We start from the raw sequence: 23,749 nt of genomic DNA, 5'->3' as shown, positions 1-23,749 counted from the left end.
AATAACAAAGCATATTAGTGTCGATTTATGTTCCATACAAGCTTCACTCTATGCTAATATGTGCATTTGTCAAGGTGTGCTGTGTATGATAATTTTTACGTCTGGATTAGGCACCAAGTGTGGACTATACGCCGGGTGCGGACTAGAGTCTGCAAAATAGGGTAAGTAAAATAAAACAAAGAAAAAAAATTTTTTTTTTTTTTTAAATCTTATACAGTAAAACTTTGTTATAAAAAAATGGGATATAACAAACTAATGAATATAACAAAGCAATCATAATTCCCCTTGCTTGCTAATAGTGGAAAGAAATGGACAGTGGCTATAACAAACTAATGGCTATTACGAAATAATTATGATCGCTCCTTCAACTTTGTTATAACGAGGTTTTAGTGTATAATAATATATTTTAATATATTATTATGTAAGATATAATCACAGATAAAATAAATAATAACATTTTCCTTTGTCCAATTTCTTACTTATTAATGCCAATATTTGCAAATGCAAATGCAAACCAGGCTTCAAGCTCCAAATTCCTGCCAACCTCTGCAAAAAAGAGTCGATTTGAATAAGGTTTCACTCACTTTGCCTCCACAGAGCCATGAATGTACTCGTGGGTTGCCATAAAAAAAGAGGGCAGTGTGACATTCACTTCAAATCTTGTCTGGTCTGCAAAATAAATAAATAAATAATAATGTCTCCATTAAAAGAAAAAAGGTTAATAAAGTTATGTTAGGTGTTTCAAGTGCCGACACTTCAATCACTGCCATCTAACTAAACGCCGGAAATGCACTTACAGTATTCCTCCACAATGAAAGACTTCTCTTCGACTTGGCCCTAGAGTAAACAAATGAATTACTTACAATCATCAGGGAAACTCACACTACACACAGATTCATCTTAGAAATAAAAATTAAATGACCCCCGGCACATACCTGAGCAATGACTTGAATTGTCCACTTCCCAAAGGCTGGTTGTAAGGATAGAGGATACTCTAAACTGACAGCACCTGTTAAGAACCCAAGCCCAAGGATGATGTTTTGCCATCAGTCAAAGTGTAGAAACAATGTAATCTGTCAATCTATAACTAGGGTGTGTATTTTCCGGTTTTAACCGAAAAACACCGATAAACATCCGTCGGTGGCGAAAATATAAAATCGGTTAAAATCAAAAAACACCAGTGGTTGGATATTTTCGCCCTGGTTAAAAACGGAAAACACCGGTAGTTGCCCGTTTCCGATCTAGCGAAACCCTTTCCCCCTAGAGGTTCGTCAAACGTGTTATCTCGTGGATCCTGCATCCTTCCAGTGTTTATACATGGCTTGCACGTGGCGTCAGTCTGCCCTCCTTTCTGGGGGTCAAAAGCGTCTAGTGAACGCAGTGGAAGCTAAGCTCTCACACGCCTTTCCCCTATTGTGTCTCCCATGGCCCACTTTTCTCGAAAAATTAATGCAGTGGAGGGTACGCTCTCACGTGCCCTTTCCCGATTGTGTCTGGCCAAGTGATGTCGGTGCAAGCCATGTATTCAGAGGTTGCTGTGGCTGCTGGAAGACACTGCCAACGTCCGTGTCGTACAGGAGCGTGCGTTTTCGTAGTTGCGGGTTGTGAACCGCAAGGAACGTGCTGCCATGACGGATGCAAGCCTCTCGAAGTATGCTTGCATTTACTATAATAACCTAGTGTGAGAAATAGATGCTTCCTAAAGAAGAAGTGTATGAAATCTGTGAATAAAATTGAAACTCTGTCTCTGATCAATCACATTTTTTTTCCACCAATAATCACCGATTTTAGCCTAGCCGTGAGACGTTACACCGAAATACACCGGTGTTTTGAAAATAAATAAACACCGAAAAACATTCGCCGGTTTTTCTCACAAATAAACACCAGAAAGTACACACCCTATCTATAACTAAGGTGAAATAGGAAAAGCTTGCCTAGATTTGTTCGTCTGGAAAGCCAACGTCGGACGATTGTTCGGTTGGGGTTCAACATGTAAACATCGATGGCGTCGGAAAACGGTTTGAGCTCGGTCGTGATTGGCAGTGCACGAAATTGAACTGTAACAATAAGAAGCAACATGTAATAACACGCCCAGCTAAAGATCTAATTACTCCGTAAGTTATAAGACTGGAACAGGTGCCTTTAAACCGCAACAGCAACAGCAGCAGCAGCGACAAAAAGCAATTACCTGTTTGATCCTGCATGTACAGTGGTCGATCTGTTTGAATAAATATTGTCATTGAGCGTTGCGAAAAATCAAGTTGCGTGTCGTAGGAGAAAGCGGTGCCACCAAGGACACCATTGATGTTTCCTTCTACTCTCAGTCTGTAGCTTCCAGGAATACTTGATGGAGGAACCTGTAAGACAGTTGAAGAAAATAATGAAATACAGGTTTTAAAAGACCCCCATGTCTAAATAATATTATGAAGGATCCCACTCCAACATGCTTCCCAGTTACACTAGTATCTGCTGCAAGAAGTTAGTGGTCCATGCAGAGGTATGACATTGTGTTCTCATTTGGATTTTCCACAACTGCTCACTTTACAAAACAGAAGTGTTCTCACTTTCTTCCTCATTTTAAACAATAATAAAGAACATAATCATTTGTGCAAGTGGCCTTTTAAATGACCCATTGCAATTGAAAACAAAACGTTTGGCCAATAACTTTGACATTTACAATTCAGCAGTACATACCGGTACCTAAAATATGAGGGGCGATCAATAAGTTCTGACTGCTTGGCTGTAACTTTTTTTATTCAGTGATGGACTTGCACAGTGATGTGATTGGCCTAAGCCGTTTTGGAGCACCTTTCAGAGCTGCCAAAACAATGTTTTGGAGCAGCAAAAGTGGCTTTTGGAGCAACTAAAACAGTGTTTCAGAGCAGCAAAAGTGGCTTTTGGAGCAGATATTCTTAGAAATATAAAAATATTCATTTCAAGTAGAGGACACTTTGCTTGCCCCAATAAACCAATTATAGTCAAGTTAGACCACCTGGAAGTCTTTCTACATGTAACTGAAATGCCAGTGACATGACACATTTTGCAATGCTTCAGTTAAATGATACGCATATATACCTACCGTATTTACTCGCAGAATGAACGCACTTTTTTTTCCGAAAAATCAATGCAAAGTTGGGGGGGGGGGGGGGGGGGGGGGCGTCCATTACGCGAAGTAAAATTTTTGCGTCCGTATTTACTCGCATAATGAACAAACCTTTTATCCTGAAAAATCCAAGTAACTTCTTATCTCTTTGCGCGCGACCCCGTAACCAAACTGAGCTGTGCAAAAAAAAAAAAAAAAGAAAAAAAAAGAGCTCCTTTTTGTTTTCTTTTTTTTTTTTTGCCGCCTTTCGCAAGCTGTTTCATTTGCTTAGGCGAGGGCTCCTCCGCTTATCTTTCTTATCTCCTTATGCGGCGCGCGACGGGCGACCCCCCGCCCCGTTACCAAACTGCGCTGTGCAAAATAAAAAAAAAAAAAAACTCCTCTTTGTTTTGTTTTTCTCTTAATTCCGTGTTTTTTGTTTTTTTTGCCGCCTTTCACAAGCTGTCTCTTTTGCTTAGAGGGCTTCTCCGCTTCTCTTTCTTACCTCCTTGCGCGCGGCGCGCGACCCCTAAGTCCAGACTGCGCTGTGATAAAAAAAAAAAAAGAGCTCCTCTCCATGTTGTTTTTTTTTCTTGCTTCCGTTGGATCTTTTCGAATTTTTTTAACGCCTTTTGCAAGGCGTTTTTGTTCGCCCACGCAACCCATGCATTCGCGACCCACTGCACCAGGAGAGAAAAAGTGCGTTCATTTCGCGCGCGTGGGGGGACGGGGTCAAAATTTTGACGTCCGAGTTGGGGGTGCGTTTAATACGCGAGTAAAAAGAAAGTCCAAATTTTGAGAGCCGACTTGGGGGGTGCGTTCATTGTGCGAGTAAATACGGTATACCCGCTATAGGTAAATAAGAAACAAACTGCACATATTAAAATTTATTTGAAAATGGCATGCTTTTTAGTAAATATTACAGCATTAGGTTGACTAGTAATATAATAAATGGAAGCAGTCTTAGACTGTTGAAACACGTAACTACTGCCGTGCAATGCGAAATTGGCGCGCCAGCGGAGATGGCTGTTCGATCGAAACCATGCCACTCCGCTCCGTCGCCAACTGGTTCCAAAAATTGTAAGCAAAATGTAACCGTCAAGCATACGACAAAAAACAGGCCAGCGGCACGGGCTTTCCAGGCCGGCAGGCCAGGTACAAGCTACACACACACACAAAAAAAAAAAGGAACCTAAGCGCATCGATGAAAGACATCGCGAGCCAGGGTCAAAAAGTTCTTGGAGCGCTTTGTGCAGCGACTAAACTCGAGACAAACAAGCGCGCTTTGGGGGTTCCGCGTGCAGACATTGCCTTATTTGCTATAGCTCACTTCTCTTTACCAACCTTCTTTCGCGGCAGAATTTTCACGTACCGTCTCGAAAGAAAGCCTACCGAGAGAAACCTAGGTAATCAATACTTTGACACAGCAGTCTTTGAGCTAGAGGGATTTTTGTAGCGTATTAAACAAGAGGAATGTTGATGAACATGCAGCAGTCCTTACATTTCAGTTTAGAAAGAGCCACATCTGCAGCGACGTGGGGACGGCAACACCCGACGTCGCGCGACCACGATGACTGGCAGGCAGGGACCAAATATAGTTAAGCCATGGCCGTTGCTTTCAGGAGCGAGTGCTTCAGCTCATAAACTCTTGCCGCGCAAAAACATGGTTTCGTTTTACAGCATGACGGAATGGCTGGTACCCAGCACGCTAGCGTCGGAGCGTCCGCAAACGCCTGCGTCGATCGTTGAAACATTTTTTTAAAAAAGACGCGAGACGAGAGACTGCGGGAAAAACCATGCAAGACCGGATGAACGCTTGATGCAGGGTGGTTTGTGTCGGGCGGCCGCTTGCGTCACCTAGCTCATGTGTGCTCAATTACGGAACTAAGTTTAGTTTCGGTTTTCAAAGGCGACCAAAATTGGTCCTTTGGCGCAGGCTTGGCGCAGATTACCCATATTTAGTCAAAATGTAGCAGGGTTAGCCCCTTGGCGCAGTTTGGCGCAGCAATCACAACACTGACTTGCAAGATGTTACATTTAAATGAAATTTTGGAATCTCCTCTTTCCCGGGAGCGCATAACTTTTCAAGTTAAAGTCCCCACCAGAGGCGATGGCGATGCACTTCCGTTACTGGTGCGCTAGTCTCTGCATGCCGTCGTTGAAGAATGAGGGCGGCTGTTGACGACGCTAATGCCGTGCTGGAGGAGCTGCAGTTTTAACATGTTTTGCCTCATTCACCTTACAGCCCGGACCTCGCGTAATCAGATGTTTGGCTCTTTTCCAAGATAAAAGAACGTCTGAAGGGTACATGGTTTGCGACCGACGACGAGGTTACCGATGAAGTCCACCGTTGGTGTCGTCAACAGCCGCCTTCATTGTTCTACGATGGCACGCAGGAACTAGTGCACCGGCAGCGGAAGTGCATCGCCACAGGTGGAGACTATATGTTGCCTGTTCCTGGGAAAGTGGAGATTCCAAACTTTCATTCTAACGTAAGATCTTTCAATTCCATCACTGAATAAAAAAGGTTACAGCCTAGGAGGCAAAGCTTATCTATCAACCCTGGTATAAGTCTTGTCCAAAACTGAAATGAAGAATCCACCCTTCCAATTGCATTATTTAAAAGAAAATAACACTCCAACAACAGCCGTTACATTATTGCAAGATCACCAGTTGTAGCACGTCATCAGCAAGTAGGAAAAAAAACACCTAAAACCCATAAGAAGGAAAAATGAAATGAAAAGCACAAATGCATCAGCCAGACAGTCTGCTTAGGACACTGCTTGCCTGATAACAAAAACAATGGTAGTAGGTCAATGTGTTTACTATATCTGAACCTCATGCCGCCCTGCAAGCAATTGTGTTATACCGTATACAAACAATACTTAACAATACATGATGGTTTAATATCTGGATGTCCAATCACCTGTTCTTTATGCTTTCCTCACAGTGCAACAAAAATATGTGACAGTCTACAAAAGAATAACTGGGAGCGGGAGACTCCCACTGCAGAGTTCCCTGTATTAACACTTTACGCCATTTACTTGGCCGGAGCCGGGAACAGACATATTGAATTGTCACCCAAGAGGGTAAATTGACCTTGAGAAGGATGACTTCAGGGACAGGGGCCTTGCACTCGCGGACGTTCTGAGTGACCTCGACGCCATTGCGCTGGATGGACGCCAGCACCGTGACGGGCTCCTGAATCTGCAGCATCGTCACCACCACTTGGTACGTCTGGCCCGGTCGCACCAGCCGAGAGGCCACGATTAGGTGTGTCCTGCAAAGTGCCATTCCAGCTTCTCACCAGGCACTCCACGGCGCATCCGCGCAGCCGAAATCCCAGAAGTGTTTCAAACAGACTGTCACGTTGCTCATTCAAAAAATGTGTTTTTTATTTATGTTTCTAGTTGAGTAAATTTAGGTAATTCAGCGAACAAACTCTTTAGAAGGGACCAATTACAAGCAACTATGTCCTTGCCAATGCCTTGTATAGGTGTATTCAAATAATAAACACTACCCTAAAATCCCTTGTAAGGGTGCCCTTATAGGGGATTTCAGGGTAGTGTTCATTAAAGATTAAAGAGATAAATGGTGAAAAACATGAGGTAGGTTATCTTTCAAGATGAGACTGCAAAACTTTATCAAAACTTAATGATAAACACGGAGGCAATGGCTAGGAACCACCTGAAGGAACTGATACTGCAGAGCGCCGACACGGACACCGCAAATTCGCATTTCACGACGCGACAAACACAAACACGCGGGAATTCACAACAAACTCTTGTGTCATAGGAAAGGACACTGCAGATTGCGGATTAAGCAGATTCGCATTTCAGGGTGCTATAAACAAGCGGAAACCTGCTGCAAACTTGCATACCACGGGAATAGACTATCGCGCACGTAAATCGCGGACAAAAAACACGGGAATCCGCTACGAACTCGCATTTCACAAGAACCGATATTGCGCACACAGATCGCGGAGAAGAACGCGGGAACCCGCTACGAACTCGCTTCTCTCATGTACCCGTCCCGCAGATCGCGCGGCTGATCTGATTCAAGTCGGATATTGCGTGACGTCTGACGGGAATCGGCGAGGAGGAGCGATGTTTTGGAATTTTTAAGTTATGGATATTCAGCCAGAAAAACGGGATGGGCGATCTCGCGGGGGAGGGCGTTCATACCGGATTTTACGGCAGCCATTTGCAAATAGCGGGTTTTGAATCCGAAGCGAATTCGAAGTGAATAGTGTTCTGACCGAATATTTTCGAATATAATACGACCAGTTTCGCACCACTACCGTGCACCATGTTTAAAACGAAAATTCATCTTAACTCGTGAACACTGCTTTCAACCTTCCCTTTGTCCATTTCAAAGCTTAGTTCACTTCAATATAACTACTATATGTATGAACTCTGGCATGTAAATAACAAATTTGTAGCAGCTATCCTAATCGAGGGGATTTATAAATATGCTCCCTATATGCAAATATTCCTTCTTCCATTTCAAATTTGAAGAAAAAAAAAAATTACGAGTGATGAACGCAGGCTGTCAAGACATCGGCGCCTAACATATACTCTTGCATAATCGCGGCGAGTTAGCCCCGTTGAGTGCGCTTCTCACCGAGCACCTGTGCACTGCGGGGAAGCAGTACCAGCGGAGCTCGCGAGTATTGCTTTCCCGCAGTGCGCAGTTGCAGGTTTTAGGGAGGGAGGGAGGGAGGAGGGGGGGGGGGAAGTAAAAATTAGGCGTCATTTTTTAAGCTTGCAATAGGGTGAAATCGGGTTTTTCTAAAAACTAAATTCGGGATTTTCGGGTTATGTATAAAATTACAAGAACTATATTTGACAATAAAAGTATTCATCGGTTTTAGTACATGTGTTAGAGCCTCGACATGGGAAACGGGGGACCAGTGAAGGTTTAAAAGGGAGCATTTAATCACGTCTGGCGGGTACGCCTGCCCAGCAAAAAGAACGGTGCGCCACGCGGGTGGTGGCGCGAGCTTGGGGTCAGTCGTCTTCTTTTGCGAGGGCGCTAACATTCGGCCATCCTGAAATTCAAGTGTCCTCACTTGATGTGCACCGGTTTGCGGCTGCCCTTGCCTCCTTTCTGCTTGTTCGGTGGTGCTCGCCAATTTCCTTCTGACTGTCTACTCTGATGTTGAGACTCGTGAGGGTCGTCGTAAGATATGATGTAAGCCGTACCTGGATTGCCCCTCATCTTCATGTGGCAATGGTGACCAAATTGGCCTTGGCCTGCGCAGTTGTAGCAGTAGCATTCCTTAACTGGCCGCGTCTTGAAAGGCGCTCGCACGATAGGACCGTCCTCTGTTGTAAGGCGGTATCTCCTCGACAGGTCAGGACAAAGCTGAGGTCCTGTTCATACATCTTCCGCTTTCGTCGGTTCCAGGAGATCCGTCGTCCTTCGTTTGATGACGGTTTCAGATATTTCTGAACACCAGGAGCCACTGGCTGCTACATCGCCTTTAGTAATATTGACGTTGGAACTGGACATGTTCAATACAGGCAAAACCTTATCGCCATCTTCTGTGACGTTGATTGCACAAGCAGGCAAACAGTGTTCCTTGCCTTCTTGCATCTGCAACTGTGCCTCAACAAAGACGTGTCCTGCCGCAGACTCATTGATCGTTGGATGAATGATCCCCACGTAGTTCGGTGGAATCACGACAGACTCCTTGGCCCATGACACTAGGGAGCGTGGTGGAAGATCAGGGATTTGAATCTGTCGGAGCCGTTCATCATCATCAGTAGAACTGCCTTGTTCCTCGAAAATGCGAAGCGTGTTCCTTCTTCGCACGATGGTAACATGCGGTTGCTCTGTAAACGGCTGTCCAACAAGAAGAGGAATCGCTTGCGCTTCATTTGGAACAACGTAGATTGGAACACGGGCTGTCGCCTGGTCTACGGTGACACTTGCTTCCGTGATTCCGCACGGTAGGACCTGACCAAAACCATAGCCTCCAATCTTACATCCTCGGGGAGGCTTGTTATAGTTGATTCCCAAATCATTGGCATCCACCTTGCGCAGCGTAACGCACTGACTTCCAAGGTCAACATAAGCTCGGACAAGCTTCCCGTCTACGAGAGCGTCTTGAAAATACTTCTCGTTTTGTGCATTTACTTTTTCTTTGTTTTCGATATGATGATTTTCTACCGACACACTTCCTCTGCCGCTTGATCTGCAGTCAGCTGTTTTATGTCCTGTTCGGTGACATTCGCTACAGTGTTCTCGCTTATTGGGTTTACTGCAGTTTACATACATATGTCCGTATTCGTCACAGTTGAAACATCGCGGTTCACCATTAGAGTTGAATGGCGGTTTTCGTTTCGGGAGTCTGTGGGCATTTGGGTCGCTGGGTGAACTGTTCTTTCCTGCCCTTGAACCGGTTGCCGCATCGGATCGGTGGGACGCTTCCCCGACGGCGGTGAGTCGGTCGTCCAAACGTTTGAGGCACTCCAGCAGATCCTCCGGAATAGAAAACTTGACAACGCTCAGGCTCCGAACGAGCGCTCCGTCACTGATGCCTGTAATAACATAGTCCACAATCTGATCTTCCGGGAGTTGACAAAGACGCGCCAGGCTGAGCTTCTCATGGAAATACTGTTCGACGGCTTCGTTCGGCAGTTTTCGCCTCGCTTCCATTTCCTGATGTCGGCGCTGTAGGTTTACAACGGGTGGAAAAGCCTTTTTCAGCTCCAGCTTCCATTCAAGCCACGAACGCTGGACGCTGACGAGGCCGTCGTACCACGTTTTGGCGATTCCTTCTAGCTTCGTTAGTGCAAAACACGCAGTCTGTATCTGGGTCCACGAGTATATCGCCGATAGTTCGTCAACTTTCCGTATCCAATGTTCAACTGTCTGCACCGGATTCGTGACGGGGTTGAACACTGGCACCAGCTTACCGGACTCTGCAGGTGGTCTTGGGTCGCGCGTGTGCTGGGTTGCGGGACGAAGCAGATCAGCCATGCCCGCAACCGCTCCTCGCACAGCAGCTTGTACAGCCTCTTGTACAATAGTCTGAAGCCCAGACAGATCACCTGTCGGTCCATACAACCCAGTCTGGATTGTTGGTGGAACGTTTGCTGGGCCTGCCAGCGGTATTCGTTGCCCCACGGTGTCGGTGTCGGAGCGTTCCGAATCTTGACCTGCCACGCCATCTTGGCTCGTGGTTGCGTCGTCGCTACCGCCAAGGCTCGTGCTCCCTGTTCCAGTCGTAACGGTTGCTGGAAGTCGGAGAGGGCCCGCCGCCGCAGTCTGCCGTATTCGGTTCCGCTCGCTCCGCCGAAGCCCTTCCTCGTCCATGTCGAGGTGCTGGTCGGTGCCGCTGCTGTGACGATTTGTGGTCACAGAAGTCGACTTGCGCTCGGTCGTGGCCACTGGATCACGCTTGGTCTATCCCACTTCTGAGATGTTAGAGCCTCGACATGGGAAAAGGGGGACCAGTGAAGGTTTAAAAGGGAGCGTTTAATCACGTCTGGCGGGTACGCCTGCCCAGCAAAAAGAACGGTGCGCCACGCGGGAGGTGGCGCGAGCTTGGGGTCAGTCGTCTTCTTTTGCGAGGGCGCTAACACATGGAATGTTTTATTCACACAAACCAGTAATCAATGTGGTCATTTTAATATCTGGCAAATTTTTGTTGACATACACAATCTGCATGCGCATCGTGTCTGTCCCGATAGTAGACCTGTGCAGTCTTCAGACATATCTTAACTGATAATGTTTTCTCAAAAAGCTTCCGTTTGCAACACACAGCAACGTCAGCGAGCGGCATTTGGTAGTCTAGGGTAGCAGTCTCTTATCAGAATTGCCTTCGAGAAAACTCTTTCTTTTTTTTTTTTTTTTTATCTCAGAAAGTATCACTCGAATATCTTTTGCATTGCCTCTGTCATACGCGCTTTCAACACGTTTCATTATTGAGCTCCACATTTCTACAACGCGAAAAAAACGAAAAAAATGTTAAAATTTTCGTTCCGAATTCGGGGGAAGATCGGGTTCAACTCTATTTTCAAAACACGTGTTCGGGGTGTGAATATAAGGAAGTGTCGGGTTTCACCAAAAAAAAACGAAGGGCCATACGTAAAAGTAGCCCAGACTGGAAGGGGCACGGGAACGTGAACATCTCAAACTCAGCTAGTGCATTTATTTTACTCAATCCTTATGTCAACACCCTAGAAGACATTCCCCTTAACTTCGATTTCTTTCTTTTTTTTCTTTTTTTTTTTACACTAGCCTCAAGTAATTTCTTTTTTGCTTTTTTTAGATTACTGTAAGCCACTATTCTGGCCGAAGCAGAAGTGGATTCAATGTTTCTACAGAACCAACATAGATCATACATGTAATAAACGACTAACTTCCACCATGCAGCTTGGCTGAGCACGCGCTCTAACTGTATTTTCGTACAACTCTAGCCAATTCCAGAATTAAATGCGTATATATGCAAGACTGTGACAATTAAATAATAAAGCTCTCGGTCTCGAAAACAGCCTTGTAAGTTACAATTTTTTTTTCTTTTACTTTTACAGGTCACGAAAATAGTCACCTACATCTGGACTGGAAAAGAATCCACATCATAGAGCTAGACATTTATTTACCCCCCCCCCCCCCCCCCCCCCCCCCCCGTTTGCAAAACGTCCACTCACCACCCTCTTACACGTAAAGATTCAACTGGCTCTGCTTGACATAACTAAACCTGAACAAAAAAAAAAAAAAAAAAAAGGGGGGGGGGGGGGGACACCAGGCACCATCTCCCTTTTACATCCACATGAGTTTGCGGTCACTCACGGCTGCTGGTGGTGAATGGGCCCGCTGTCTATCCTGTTGTCCGTGTAGCCAGCGTACTGTGCAGATGACAGCGACAGCAGCCCCACCACCAGCAACGCCACCACCGCCGGCATGGCCGCCCTGCGAGGAAGAGCAAGAGGGGATGTCAGACGTGTACGCAAGTGTCCTGCGCAAGTCCCTCAACATATATAACAACTGTAGAATTAGACTTTACTGTTTGAATGTCTTTCCTGGCAGTAACAAATGCTCCCAGCCTGTGAGTAAAGACGCTAACCAGTGCTCGACTTTATGACCGGGTATCCAAACAAAACACTTGAAATCATTATTATTATTATTATTATTATTATTTGCAGTTGAACTGCATTATAGATTACTAGGTAGATAATAATTCTCTAGAACAGATTACGATTTCCCTCAGAAAGCACGAAATGAGAAGAGATTTTGAGCTTGCAGTTTCACCAAGATCAGAAAAGCAAGCTCGCACTATAATTCAGAACACACTCAAAGTAAATTGAGCCATTTCGTTCAAAATTCAGTCTTTAAAAAAAAAAAAAAAAAAAAAAAAAGAAAAAAAAAAAGGTAAGACGGAAGATATTAAGAATTGTTGGAGGGTTCTTCTAAAAGCTCAGTGTACTCTGGACACAAAACAACAGTTCATGTTCCTAAAATAGACAAAACATTTAAAAACTTTCTTTTTGTTTTTGAGTTTTTTGTTATATTACGTTCTACCTTATGTCCGAGCGCAGTGGACGCCACGAGCCATCCCAGCCGATCCAGCGCCGGGAGAAAATCGCGTGACCTGCCGGTTGGGCAGAGGGACACAGGGACCTCAAGGTCACATGACACACTCTCAATGCTGGATTGGCTGAAATGGCTCCTAGCGTCCGCTGCGCTCTCACTGAGGGTGAAACGGAGTATAGTGCGCTTTCCCGTAGTGCTTCCTCCCGTTTCACGCGGTGAGATTCTGCTGGCGATTTTTGGTTGCAACGACGCTCATGCGACAAAAAATAAGTGGTATTTTGAGCAAAGAGCCCACGTGTTTTTTGCAACACGAAACAGAAAATCTCGACCAGAAACGCACCATGTGAAAAACAGGGGAGCAAAAAATCAGCCGAAAATCAGATGAAAGTCGATAGACAAAAAAAATCATTCCACGCTGTTTTCGCAAAACGGAGCTATTTACTGCACCTACAGGTTAAAACCCAAATGTGGTTACTGTAGAAAAAAAAAAAAAAAAAAGACATTGTTCTAAGACAAAATTCCACGCGTGGCTCTTTCTTTCATAAATATTACTATTTTTTTTCTAGATATCAACCCCATTTTTAAGCCTTCCTCTGGGATCCTCCGGCTGAGACAGTAGCCTCAATGGAAAGCACGGTATGATTATACTCGTAGGAATTCGAAAACAAAATTTCACTTCCTGAGCAACATATTCGCCATCTGTTAATCAATCTTCTTGGAACATTACACTGCTCCGAAGTGAAATCTAATTTGCGTGCTAATATCAAGAACCTGCTGGGCTACCCTAGCGTTAATATCTATAATATTTCTTACGTGGATACTCAGATCCTCAGACAAAAATTTCCCCGTCAAACGTTTTAGTTCGCCCCATGTCGGGGCCTGCAGGCGATTACCAGGGTGCGTGCATTCGAAATTCTGACCTATAGACGCTTTGCACACGCGCCAGAATACAGTCGCCATTGCTGACCTTCTCTAGTTTTACCGAGATACCGAGCCACTGAAATTAGTGTGGACGAGCCTTCGCAAAGACCAATGCTGGGGAGCAAGACAGAATAAAATCTAAGATGACAATAACCTGGCCTGCTATGGTAATAATGAAGTGAAGTAAACGTAATATGGGGGAACAAAAACTGAAGGTCAGTTATGGCGGCGCCTATGCACAGCTGCTGCAAAGCGTCTATAAGCCAACTCTCTGAACCAGATCCATAACGTGGTGTACAAATAACTTCATACGTTGCCTACTTCCACTCTATTCATTCCAATCAAACATACAATTATCAGATTTATGTTTCATATAACATCAGGCTTCTTCGTCAGATGAGGTATCTCCCGTTAAGTCAATCACGCATCTTCCGTCGACGAGCATCGGCGAACCCGTACTTGCTACCTTAAGTGCGGGTTCGAATGGAATCCATTTTACTTCTGCAGATATTTTCACCAGGCTAGATGTCTCTGGCAAAGCGTCCAGCATCTCCAGCGTGAACAGATCTATGCGTAACCCTTTCACCTTTACGCTCTGGTCACACACCGGACAGCGCCAGAAGGGACGAAGAGTGCTCTCGTTCAGCACGCCAGAGCATCGAAGCACTGGACATGACGACAGTCCACGCCGCGGCACGGAACTTGGAGTCTTGTTTTACTCAAAGGGCAGTTGAGGGACACCGTCAGGGAATCCACGATGGCATCTTCGCAGTTTCCGCTTATCATCAGGTTATGCGCCAGTATTTTCGTGGTGGCCACGTCATGGATGCTGTTGTGGCCTTCGGCGACAGAGCGCAGTAACTCGTCCTTCGGTACCTTCTCCGCTACGTGAATGGCGACACTGAAGCCGTCAAGACTATCCAAGCCCCCGACACAGAAATAATTGCATGTCAGACCAACGTACCTGCTTATATCAAGTGTCTCCAGAGGTACGCCAAGAAACGACACGCGATTAATACGCAGCGTTACCTTGCACCGATCCTGTGCCACCGTTGCTGAAGTGTGGCTCATGCACAAAAACGCGTGCTTCTTCTCGCCGTCGACGTTCAAGCCCTCACAGAAAAGTGTATAACTGAAGTGCCCATCGTAGCGACGGAATCTCCAATCATTGCGGGTGCCGCAAATTCGATAGAAAGGCAGAAGGGGCTGTAGACATCTTGCACCGGACGATGACATGACCGTTGAATTCAAATGAGGCGGCAACGTTTAAATCCGCCACAGAGCGGTAACAAGATTCTTCCCTGAACCCCCGCTGGAGGCGCCCTCGCTACTTCACCCGAGAACGAGGTAGAAGGAGTTAAAAATTACCGCATCTCCACGTGGTGAATGATGTTGATTGGGGCGAAGCTCGGGTGGTGCTGATGATACTGATTTTGGTCATAGGTAGTGCTGATGGTGCCGTTTTCATTCATGTCAGTAGAAGAATGTGTGGTTTTCTTCTTTTTCTTTTTTTTTAACAAGACAGATGGGATGACAACTCAGAACCCCTACTCTTTTTTTTGTTTTCTTTTTCTTGATACTGATTTTGGTCATAGGTAGCGCTGATGGTGCCGTTTTCATTCATGTCAGTAGAAGTACAGTGTTCTAGAGGGTTCTAGTGGCAAGAGCGGCGGCCACCGCGTGAAGATTTTGCGCGTAGACCACACCGTAGCGCTGCTGTTCTATGCCCTAGGAACTGTGGCAAGAAGCTTGAATAAAGAAGAACGAAGCACCGGCGACACATGTGCTTCATGTCTAGAGCCCAGCGGACATGGCCTTGTCTCCCTCCTGTCAGCTTCGTCGTCGGCGCTGCTAGCTGTGTGTACTACTCTGGTTCGACTGGAGCTTTTCGCGACGCAGAACAAGTGCTAATGTGAAATATTTAAGGTTTTCCTTTGCGCTAATACCTCTAGAATGTGTGCTATCCTCTCCTTTTATTATTCGCGTGTTTTTGATGGAGATCATTTGATTATTGACCCCCCCCCCCCCTTCCCAGTACTGACGGGTCGTTCAGCAACGCTATCACTTGGGCAGTACGCTTAATAGCTGCGAAAGAAACCACGCGATACTGACATAACAAGGAAAAATAGACAAATAAATCTCAATAAATCTCTCAATTTTTTAATTGTGAGAGGAACAATAAACTGGTGTATTGTTTTTTGTTCGTGTTGCAGATTGTGTAAGGTGCAAGGCGGACCGCGTTTGGGAACGGTCAAGGTGCAACTGCAACTGGCGAACACAACAAATTGTTTTTTGTGGAAGGCAGTCTATGAAGAAAAAATACCTCGATTGGGAGTACATGAAGGATTAAAATACGATATGAACACAAACTTCAACAACCCCTAATATGAAAAAAAAAAATTTATTCTCAACTTACTGCTTCATGAATTCACAAAAGTGGTAATGCACTTCATCGACATATACAGCAAGTACATGACAGATATTCAGCAACATAGTACGCAAAAAAAAAACTACAAAATAGTCATAATATATTGCGGCATAGAATCCGAACCTCTTCGCCATGGACGATGTGCACATAGTCCCGAAGGATAAGGCGCGGTTCAAAATGTCTCTCGCACACCGCTGATGTCTCGGCGAGGCGTTTATCGTCTCGATTAAGGGTTTTTCCCACTGTAGTCTGCTCGACTCCTCCTTTGGCGCACGAAACAGCGACAGCTTACGATCGCTGGTGGCTGCCCTTGTTGACCGGGTATGCCCGACTTGCATCCCGGCGCGAAGCAGTGTGTGCGTCCGTCTTTTTCCTTGCATTTATGGCCGAGACGGCAACGGAACCAGGAAGACTCCCCGCCACTACACCACAAAGAAAAGTGCTACGGTGCTACATTCGGGCGTATATGTACTGCAACTCCGCGCTCAACGCAATCAGGCGTACATGCAGCGCAAGAGGAGGCGCGACTGAAAACGTTGCCAAACGGATGGTCAAAGCCCTCGTAGTCTCGCGCGTAGTCTACGGAGCCCGCCACTACTGGCTCAACAAGGGACAGTGGCAGAAACAAGAAACCTTAAACAATCAAGCAATGCGTGTAATTACCGGCCTTCCTAAGTTTACCCCCCTCGGCAAACTGCGGGAACAAGCCGGTATCAACAAACTCCATGACGTAGTGACGGCCCGCACGGTTGCCCACAGTGAGCGCCTCAAACTTACTGGACCAGGCAGAGAGATTATGAAGCTCCTCCACAGACCCACGGAGAACCTCCCAGAACTACCCGAGCAACTTCCACCATGGGAAGACCTTGCGGAGATCACCGACAACAAGCCTAGTGCACGCAAGGGGGACACCAAGCAGCTAACACGTAAAGCCAAGGCGCACACTAAGATGGTAGAAGCATGGGATCCGAGTTGCATCATGGCTGCCTACACGGATACCGCATCGCTAGACGGCCCCGTCACCCTGAAGACGGCAGCTGCAGCCATCCCTGCCCTACAAATCAGCGCTACCAAGCAGCTCCCCGAAGGCGCCTCGACCAAAGGAGGAGAACTCACAGCAATCCGCCTCGCCCTCGAGACGGTCCTCGCACTCCCCGACCCGCTAACAACGAATCTCCGGATATTTACAGATTCGCAAGAGGCGGTGAAGGAATGTAGAATAAGGAACAGTCCAAGCCGGATAGTCCGCTCGATAAAAAAACTTGCTTCTCAACTAGCTTCAAGAGGCACCACCACAAGAATTGCATGGGTTCCCGGTCACGCGGGCATACCCGGCAACGAACAGGTACATCGCCTGGCCCGCGCGTCGCTTATCTTCCCCGCGGTTCGGACGACATACCTGCATCACAACATGACCACGGGTACGGCCACGCTCGCGATCGGGCACAGGCCAACTGGGAACCACAAGAATATGATCCAGGCGAGGTTCGGGCCAAGATCAGAGAAGACTATCTAGCAAAACTCGAAGAGAAGCTCCCCGAAAACCCAGATCCGCTCCCTTGCACGGGTTTCGGAAGACGGGCGAGAGTTCTCCTGACTCGAGTGAGGACGGACACCGCACTAACACCAGCGCACATCGCATCTTGGAGCCAAGGAAAAAGATCCGGAACTTGCTCCAAGTGCAATATGGGCGTGAAGGCAGACATTTTTCACTTGGTGTGGGAGTGTCCAGAGTACAAAGACCTAAGGGCAAGACATCGACCAACAGACATCGCATCTATGGAGGGGTGGACACATCCACCAGGCTCCGAGAGTGACAGACGAAGAGTCTTGAAAGGTCTCCTGGATTTTATCTATGAGGCCAAGCTGGACATATTCATTTAGATTTAGTTACCTTTCCTTAGTGCCAGCGTCCAGATCTTGATATCACCGGCGCACTCCCTCATACCCCCTTCCCCCTTTTCTTCCCTTTTTTTTTTCATTACTTCTCTTCTTCTATGGCATTAAACGTTTTCTGACTGACATTCGGGCGAAGCGTACCGCCTCAGCTCGTCGTCTTCTTCGCTCATCGCACATCTGCCATCTGCCACAAATTCTCCTAGGGCACAGAACTCCCGCGCCACTCGCGGCATCTACGTTGACCGTCGTCACGCGGCCCATTGTAAGCGGGCGCCGCTCTTGCCACTACACCCTCTAGAACACTGTAGTAGAAGAATGTGCGGTTTTCTTCTTTTTTCTTTTTGTAAGAAGACAGATGGGATGGCAACTCAGAACCCCCTACTCGTTTTTTTCTTCTTTTTCTTGATACTGATTTTGGTCATAGGTAGTGCTGATGGTGCCGTTTTCATTCATGTCAGTAGAAGAATGTGTGGTTTTCTTCTTTTTCTTTTTGTAAGAAGTCAGATGGGATGGCAACTTGGAACCCCCTACTCTTTTTTTAGAGCGCAGCTCTTAGGGGCCCGTTCCCGGCTTAAGCGGCGTCGGCGTCGCCGTTGGCGTCGCCGTCGGCGTCGGCGTAACCAAGGTCACGCGACCCCCAAGGTCATCCCAAGGTCACGCGGCCCCCAAGGTCACGTGACCCCTCCCCCAGGGTCACGTGACCCCCTCGCAGAGGTCACGTGACCTCCCCGATGACGTCATCGTCGCTGATGACGCCACCGGCATCCACATCGTCATCATCACTGATGACGTCATCAGTGACGTCACTGATGACCTCACCGGCATCCGCATCGTCATCATCACTGATGACGTCATCAGTTACGTCACTGATGACGTCACCGGCATCCGCATCGTCATCATCGCGGATTACGTCATCAGTGACGCCACTGATGACGTCATCGACATCCGCATCGTCATCGTCATCATCGCTGACGACGTCATCGGAGTCCGCATCGTCATCGTCACTGATGACGTCATCAGTGACGTCACTGATGACGTCACCGGCATCAGCATCGTCATCATCACTGATGACGTCATCAGTGACGTCACTGATGACGTCACCGGCATCCGCATCGTCATCATCGCGGATGACGTCATCAGTGACGTCACTGATGACATCATCGGCATCGTCACGTGACCCCCAAGGTCACGTGACCCCCCCCCCCCAGGTCACTTCACCCCCAGCACCCTTCCCTCCTCCTCCTCGAGAGCTGCGCTCTAATTCGGTGTTACAGGGAGTTGTAAACGGCTTTCACTTTTTGCTTCTTTTTCTTGATACTGATTTTGGCCATAGGTAGTGCTGATGGTGCCGTTTTCATTCACGTCAGTAGAAGAATGTGCGGTTTTCTTCTTTTTCTTTTTGTAAGAAGACAGATGGGATGGCAACTCAGAACCCCCTACTCTTTTTTTCTTTTTCTTGATACTGATTTTGGTCATAGGTAGAGCTGATGGTGCCGTTTTCATTCATGTCAGTAGAAGTGAGTGAGAAAATGTTTTATTTTCAGGTGGGGTACCTGTTGCCCTTGAAACTCGTCATTGGCTACAGGGGGAGGGAGGGGAAGGAGGGATTGGGTTTAAATGTAAATATCAAGTCCGGCGGACTTGATGAACTCTATCAGCGAGTCTAAAATTGCTTTTCTGTGTTCGGGGGTGCCGTCTGGAAGAACCCATTCCTTTAGGCAGGATGGTCTTTCTTGTGGCGGTAGAGCATTCAAAGCTAGTTTCGGCTTGATGTCACTTTTGGGACAATCCCAGATGATGTGTTTGATGTCTGCCAATATTTGACAGTGATCGCACATGTCAGTTTCGGAATCTTCCCCGTTGTTGCTTTTTCGGAATTTCTACTTCAAGGCCGGTGTCATGGCGGTTCCTGTACGCAACCTTCGTAGGCATATACGCTCCCACCGACAGTAAGATGTCGATGGAAGGGGGTGTTCGTCTGGCCTGCGTAGATCGGCGAGTCTTTGGCTTCTTTCTAGCCGTTCTTGGGCTTTGATTTCCGACGGGTCGACGTCGTCTTCGATGTCTTCATCTACGACGGGGTGCACTGAGCCTTGGCCGAGTGGGACTGCCTGTAGCTGCTCCCGTGCGGCTGCATGTGCCTCGTCGTTTCCGTGGATACTTTGATGTCCGGGGATCCATCGTATCTTGATGGTACGGCCTTCAGCTCGAAGCTGTCGGGCCGTAGCCTTAATGCTTTTAACCGTTTTGCTGCGGCTATCATGTTTTTTCAATGCTCGCACGGCTTCTTTAGAGTCCGTAAAGACATAAATGTTGCTTTTATGTTTTTCTTGTTCTGCACTCTCGACCGCCGTCTTGATGGCTTGAAGTTCAGCCTCCTTGACGCTGGTGGTATTGCCCAGGGAGGCGGCGACTCTTCTCTGGTCGTTTGCGCAATAATGAGCCATAGCTGTGCATTTGTCCTCCTTGGCTGCGTCCGTGTAAATAAAGACGTTAGTGTCATCTTCAAGAAGTAATTGTACCTCGGTGTCGTGTTTCCTGGCAGCGCTATTTCTTCTTTTAACTTGTGTTTTTCCTTGATTTTGCGGGGTCGGTCTTGTATCAATAACTATCTCGTCTTCCCATGGTGGAGGAGGTTTCGTAAAAACTTGGTAGACGTCGTTGTTGTAACCAAGAGCTTTCAGGATCTTTCTTCCTGGTTCAGTTTTTTCAAGCCTCAAGTTTTGACTGATCTTGTTTTCTTGTGCTATTTCTTCGATCGTGTTGAGTCCTCCGATCTCGTAAAGCGCTTCCACTTTGGTGCACCTCGGAAGCCCAGTGATTACTCTCAAGGCTTCCCTGTTAAGTGCTTCAAGTCCGTTCTTTTGGGCTCTGGTTAGACAGAGGTAGTTCACCCCGTAAGTTGCCTTTGGAACAAGGAAAGCCTTAACCATGGTCCTGAGGATGTCTTCTTTAGCTCCCCACGCTTTGCCGGTGGTGTGTTTGATCATATTGAGTGCCTGCTTCCACTGACTTTTGATTTGCTGGTACCAGCTTCCCGCCTTTCCGTTTTCGTCAATCACGATACCGAGTATCCTAATTGAGGTTTGAGATTTAATTTGCTGGCCATTGATGAGGAGCTTAATCTTGTCTCCAACTTTTTCATCTCGCCCTCTGGCGTTGGATATGGCGACGTAATTTGTTTTTTTCGGTTGAGAGTTGTAACCCCGTCTGTTTGGAGAAGTCTTGAATTGTGTCCAGGGCTTTTTGAAGCGTGATGACTTGTGTGGACGTGCTGCAGTTCTCTGTCCAAATAGTAATATCGTCTGCGTAAATGGTAAATCCCAAGAAGGGAATTTTTCTAGGGAAAGAGCAAGATCTGCCATCACCATATTAAAAAGTGTTGGCGAGATTACGGCTCCTTGTGGGACACCGATCTTGTTATCCGACATCGGGCCTCTATGTCAGTAGAAGAATGTGTGGTTTTCTTCTTTTTTTTTTTTTTAAGAAGACAGATAGGATGGCATCTCAGAGCCCGCTATTTTTTTTTTTTTTTTTCACCTTTTTTTTTTGCTCTCGTTGATGAACCACCGTGTGATGAACTTACGAGCAGGAGCTCGTGAGCTCCTGCTCGTGAGCTCACGAGCAGGGGCACGCCGGACGGCGGACGGACATACGGACATGGCTAGCCCTAGGGTGCCTTCATGTGCGCTTTGCTTAGGGTGGAGACATCTGGCCATTTTGTTCCCACTTTTACATTTATGTTTTGTTCAGAAGCGCGTGAAAGAGCGTGTCCCTGCACGCGTCTGTGGCGCTGACTCTGCTATGGCGACATTTTGTTTTCGTCGATTTCTTTGTATTTTTCCCGTGAGCGCGTGCTGTCGGCATCGAGTACTACAAAGGGTGGCATCACTCTAAACAGAAGGTCATTGAGGCACCCTCTAGCTAGCCCCTAAGGAGCTTCGCCCCTAAAATCGGCTGACGTGTTAATTGTTCTCGTTTGTTCACGGGTTTGCGGAATTGTCGTGGCACCGAAGCAACTGACTCGCGCTGTTACACGATGCCGTACTCCCGTGTAGCCGTCGGCTTGTACGAACAGCGCTCGTCGCAGTTGTTCTTTCCGCTTACCGCCCTATTCACTCCGATACCAGGATTTCAAAGGGTTGGGTTCCAGCTACGCAAACAGACGAGTTTGAGCAAGTACACGGTTTTTTGTTCGGAATGTGTTCCGGAAGGCGCATATGAAGACAATGCATCTATGGGTTTGGGTCTGAAGAAGGTTTGCCTGAACACGACGCTCTGCCGACCATCTTTGAAGGTGAGAAGGTAATTAAGCGCATTAAAAGGCCTACTCAAAGAGTAGGCTTTTTATGCGCTCTAATAGCCTTGTTACACGGGCACACTTAACTGCAGTTACGCTAAACCACAATTAGCGCACAATACTTGCCGACAACATTCTGCGGCGATGCAGTCAGAGCTATGGGCGAACGTGGGCTTGAGCATCTTGAGCACCCATCAAAGCAGTGCACGCGCTCTCTTCACTTCTTTTGAAATAGCTGTCCGAGGGTATAGTGCGGCGACTGTGCTGCCACGTAACCGCAGTTAAAGCTGAGTTAACCGCGGTTAAGTGTGCCCGTGTAACAGGGGTATTATACACTTATATTAGCGTTTTAGTTTGGTTTCTTTTTATGTCGTTGAAGTGACCCTATTTCCCGGACCGACTCCGCTACCCAAGATTATTTTCTTTTGTTTTTTAATCGATTCCGCTACCACTTGGAAGAGGAGAGCTCGTTGAAATAACTGGTCATGCAACTCATCATGCGATTTTCACGGTGCAACTTGTCTTAGCATGGCCTTTCTTTTTTTACAGCTGCTGATACTATTTCAGGTCACGTATTGTTTTTAAACGTAAACATAATTCTTGTTAAATTTTCTTTCCAAAGGTATATATTCTCTTTAGAAGCGCTGTTTGGAGATACGAAGCATGTGACATTTTGTTGTAAATTAAGTTCTTTTTTTTTTTTTTTTTGTGAAAATCGTGTGTCATGCAATGGTTCTTTGTGCCGTAAAAATGCTATCGGACGATGATAATGCTTGGCGGTAGTCTAATGCCATCCACAAATCTCGGGAGAAGTATGTGAATGTAGAGGCCCAGGAAGCTTTCACGAATTCGACATCGAATTGAGGGCTGCCGGACACACACATCAGCTTTTTCTAAAGCTGTAATCGCGTAATAATTGGTGGCAAACAAATAAAACGCAGCACAGGGTACCACTATCCCAAGGATGGACTTTCTGTACAGTTAATCACGTAGGTCGTTTCCGCAGCCCCGGAACGCTATCCGCAACCCACTACGGTACCCGGAACTCTACAGTCAAGGTCATCGGCGCGCAGGCGCAGTAGCGGCTTCTTCGTTGCGGGGGGCTTAGCGGAGGGAGAAACGCGGTCTACGAAAACTTGCTAATAGCACTCCGTTTATTGTAAACGTTTTACTTCACAATAAGTAAAGTCAGTACGTTCCTGAACGTATGAAGCCGACCATGTCGCGTCGGCGCAAGCGGTTCCTCGCGTCTGCCCACATTACAGCGGGGGCTCATTTTTCTCCTTTGCCAATGGGTGGAACGCGTACTTTGTCACGTCGAGGGTCCTCTGGACACATTCCCCTTCCGGATCCCCCCAAAAGATCTCGAAAAAATCAGAAGCCGAGCCCGGTTTACAAGAGCAGAAGCCTCGGCGCCCGACTACTTCCGCAAGCGACGGAGTAAGCGAGAGTCGAGATGGGCCTTTTATGACAGTGACGCGTCACGTGTGACTAGCCAATGGCCTGCAGCTGCGGCGATCATCGCTTCTGGGGACCTAAGCTTGGCACTTGGCGAAAACGTCGGCGAGAAATCTGG

The 23,749-nt window shown here is 46.9% G+C and overlaps 1 protein-coding gene across 2 annotated transcripts in view; it reads right to left on the bottom strand.

Moving 5' to 3' along the window:
* The window catches only part of LOC8030719 (CD109 antigen), a 190,262-nt gene that overhangs the window by 34,793 nt on the left and 131,720 nt on the right, over positions 1 to 23,749 (bottom strand). For both annotated transcript variants that reach the window (XM_042287153.1, XM_040206679.3), the window contains exons 2-8: positions 11,885 to 12,004; positions 6,182 to 6,362; positions 2,189 to 2,357; positions 1,935 to 2,057; positions 936 to 1,009; positions 798 to 837; positions 585 to 669 (exon numbers count right to left, since the gene is read on the bottom strand). In XM_042287153.1, coding sequence (XP_042143087.1) covers positions 585 to 669; positions 798 to 837; positions 936 to 1,009; positions 1,935 to 2,057; positions 2,189 to 2,357; positions 6,182 to 6,362; positions 11,885 to 11,997 — 785 coding nt within the window. In that variant the 5' untranslated portion in view covers positions 11,998 to 12,004. The remainder of the gene's footprint in view (positions 1 to 584; positions 670 to 797; positions 838 to 935; positions 1,010 to 1,934; positions 2,058 to 2,188; positions 2,358 to 6,181; positions 6,363 to 11,884; positions 12,005 to 23,749) is intronic.

Source organism: Ixodes scapularis, unplaced genomic scaffold (genome assembly GCF_016920785.2).
Source record: "Ixodes scapularis isolate PalLabHiFi unplaced genomic scaffold, ASM1692078v2 PGA_scaffold9__187_contigs__length_104089568, whole genome shotgun sequence".
Taxonomy (NCBI): Eukaryota; Metazoa; Arthropoda; class Arachnida; order Ixodida; family Ixodidae; genus Ixodes; species Ixodes scapularis.
The sequence above is the reverse complement of the archived record's forward strand: the minus strand, read 5'-3'. Positions and strand labels throughout refer to the sequence as shown.